The following is a 3702-nucleotide window of genomic DNA, read 5'->3' as shown; positions in this document are numbered from 1 at the left end:
ATAAGAGCATACATATATATAGCTAAAAGTTACTTGACAAACAGCAAAGCCAGACAGGCGACACCTTCAGTCGAGTTGTTGGCCAGGATCGATAAAGGCTTTTCCAGATAGTAACCCAACACACTACTGGAAAAATGAACAGCAGACCTCAAAATAATTTTTTATTGAAGTATATAAAGTAAACTAATGGGCTAGTTGACAGTAAATTCAACTTTCAGTTTGTTCCATAAAAATAAGAACTAGTGTCAATGAGAAGTCCAAAAAAAGCTATTTGCTTTAGCGGAAAAGTGAGAGTCCCAAATCATAATTATTCCTAAGAGCAGAAAGTATCCAGTGGTTGTGGCAGCAGGAGACTTTCTTCAGCTTTCTGCCACTCATAAGAGACTGCAGCCTCATACATTTGGGATCTCCCAGAATGGTCAGATCTCTCTCTCTCGATCTCTCTCTCTCTCTCTCTCTCTCTCTCTCTCTCTCTCTCTCTCTCCTACTGCTATTCATGAGGGCAGTTCAAGTAGGAAAGAAGCAACAAAAAATGAAAAAGTGGCACATCATCCCTCTCCCTCCCATTAGCCGCCACACACACTGATTCAGCATGGCTTAGTGGGTAGCTAGAGTCCTCAGAAACAAGAAACTAGGCTATTATATGGATGATGTTCATATTTAGAATATATGTTAGAATCAGAATAAGGGTGTAATATAGAAATTTATATCTTTTGTAAGTAGATATAAGAAAACATCCAAAATAAAGCTGAATTCAGTGGCACACACATGTAATTCCAGTTCTTTGGAGGCAGAGACAGGTGAATCTCTGTAAGTTGAAGTCCAGCCTGGTCTACATAACAAGTTCCAATCCAGCCAGGCCTATTTAGTGAGACACTGTCTCAAAAAAAAATTTTTAAAAAGAAAATATTGAAGATAATGAACCCTCACCTCATAAACTCTGACTATACTCCACATTAAGAATAGGCAACAATTTTGTTTATGGAATGTTTTGTTAGTCTGAAGGTCCACCATTTAATTCACATGTAGAAAAATCTATAATGTATTCAAATTCTTTATTGAGTTAATAAGCAACTAAATAACAATAATTTGAATTTACTCACTTAGCATATTTCTTCATTAGATTCCATTCCCAGCTGAGACACCTACTAATTATGCTCAATCCAGTAAGTCACTTACAGCCTCTCTGGGTTTCAATTTTTTTGTTTTCTTCTGTCTGCAAAGTAGGAATGAGAACACTTAGCCTTAGGATTGCTACAAGGGTCAAATATGATAATGGGCATGACAGAGCAGGGATCCTTCAAGCACCACCTGCTGCTCATTATTGTTCGCCTTCCTTGGAGGTTGGGGCTGGCAGAAAACAAAAACTAGATCTTTTTCTATCTCAGTGTGTCCATTAACCTTGGTCCCACAATCATTAAATTTTATATCCAAAGTTGCAGGAAACAATGCTCTGGATTATTCAATGTGTCACTTATAGTCAAAACACTTCCTTGCCCTCATTATACACCTGTTATGGTAGATATGTAGGGCTAGGTAAGGTAGCACATGCTTGTAATTCCAGCACTCAGGAGACTGCCACAGAAGAATTGTCATGAGTTCAAGTCCAATCTGGTCTCTAAAACAAGATTTTTGTCTCCCTAAACAAGACAGGGCACATCTGTAAGCTCAGTGGTATGCTACTAGGGGAAGAGGCTCCCTGGAGTCCACTGACCAGCCAGTCTAGAAAATCAGTGAGCTCCAAGCGTAGTAAGAACCCCTATTTCAAAAAACTGAGTAAAAGATGATAAAGAAAGGTACCCAATGTCAACCCGTGGCCTCCACACAGGTACACACACACATACACATGAACACACACACACACACACACACACACACACACAGAGGCCTTGATGAGAAGTATATAGCTTCAATAGATATAATGAAAATACTGAATTTAAGATATATTTATTTATGAAACATTTTGTCACCTTAATTTTCAATTTTTTTCTAATTATACTTTGGTGAATTGTTTCAGCAATTATTCTGCTTTGAGGGTTAATGTGTTTGTTTTTACAAAGATGAATCCAGCTTGCTTGAGAACCTGCCAACAGCAATGCAGTTATCTCTTGCCATTGACATAAACTTCAGCATCATCAACAAAGTGGAATTGTTTAAGGCAAGTTTTTTTTTATAATTCATAGAAAGACACAATATCAATTTCTCCAAGTCTAAGTAATTGCTTTATTTGGCATTTATTTGTCTTTTTGCCTTCTTAATTTTTTATTACATTTTTATTCATTTATTTTGGGTGTACATGAGGGGGAGGAGAGGCTGGGGAAACACATGTGCCAAGATGTGCATGTGGAGACAGAGGATGTGGAGTCAGTGGGTCTTAAAGACCAAACGCAGGTCTCAGGCTTCGTAACAGGTGCCTTTACATTCTGAACCATCTCACTGGCTCTGCCTTATGTTTTAACAAAGTCAAAATAACCTAGAGAATTTATAAGAGTCAAAAAGCTTATGGGTCCCTGCCCAACAGACAACTTGCTCTTTAGAAGCCTCTCTCTTCTAATTAGTGTAAGGAAAGAAGAGTCCTTAAGACAAGTTCTTCAGACTCTACTTGCATAAATTTAAATGTAATTATACTCTACTGCTCTGTCTTTGCTAACTTGTGTATCACTTTCCACTTAAGAGTGTGCCTTGGCCATATATGATGAATCAGGCCCTAGGTTAGCTCTGGATTGGCCTAATCATGTATCTATTACTAATGCCTTATACCTGGTTTTATTTTTGTACAGAAGTTTTAAAGATTTATTTATTTATGTATGAGCATTGCCTGTATGTATGTAAATGCACCATATACTTGCCTGTTGCATACAGTGGCCAGAAGATAGCGTCAGATCCCCTGGAACTGGAGTTAAGAACAAGTGTTAGCTGCCATATGGGTGCCAGGCACCGAACCTGGTTCCTCTGGAATAGCAGATAGTTCTCTTAAATGCTGAGCTATCTCTTCAGACCCAGCTTTTTTTTTAATACAAGGTCTCACAGTATACCTAGACATTCCTCCTGCCTCAACCTTCAGAATTCTGAGATGACAGGTGTGATCCACAACACCTAGATGGGCTTAGACTTTTAGAGTGACCAAATTTGAACCTAGAGACATTTTTCAGAAAAAATGATTGTGTTGTTTAGTTTTTGATTACTTGACACATACTAGAGACACCTGATAAAAGGGACCATCAGTTGAGCGTTGGCCTGTGGGCATGTCTGTAGGGCATTTTCTTGATTGCTGGTTGATATAGAAGAGCCCAGTCCACTGGTAATGCCATGCATGGGCAGTTGGGCTTGGGCTGTATAGAAGAAGTAGCTGAGCAAACAAGGGAAAGCAATTCAGTAAGCAGCATTCCTTTCCTCCATGGTCTCTGCTTCAATTCCTGCCTTCAAGTTCCTGTCTTGAGTTCCTGTCCTGATTTCCCTCAGTGATAGACCATGACTTGGAAGTGTAAGATGTAATAAACCCTTTCCTCCCCAAGTTGAATTTGGTCAGAGTGTTTATCACAGCAAAAGGCAAATTAGGATAATGATGATCCATAGCTGAAATCCAAGCTCTCAGAAGGCTGAAGGGGTAGAATTTAGAGTTCAAGGCCAGCATAGTGACCTACATAGTGAAACTCTGTCTCAAAAAAAAAAAAAAAAAAAAAAAAAAGGGGGCCAAAAAAA

General features: G+C 38.8%; 1 protein-coding gene across 1 annotated transcript in view; it reads left to right on the top strand.

The window, feature by feature from the left end:
- Window positions 1-3702, top strand: part of Cngb3 (cyclic nucleotide gated channel subunit beta 3) — a 198120-nt gene that overhangs the window by 120117 nt on the left and 74301 nt on the right. The window contains 1 exon segment of the mRNA XM_029561798.1: window positions 2061-2158. Within this exon segment, the coding sequence (XP_029417658.1) occupies window positions 2061-2158 (98 nt within the window).

Source organism: Nannospalax galili, unplaced genomic scaffold, assembly GCF_000622305.1.
Source record: "Nannospalax galili isolate Female #2095 unplaced genomic scaffold, S.galili_v1.0 scaffold934, whole genome shotgun sequence".
NCBI classification, from domain to species: Eukaryota; Metazoa; Chordata; class Mammalia; order Rodentia; family Spalacidae; genus Nannospalax; species Nannospalax galili.
The sequence above is the reverse complement of the archived record's forward strand: the minus strand, read 5'-3'. Positions and strand labels throughout refer to the sequence as shown.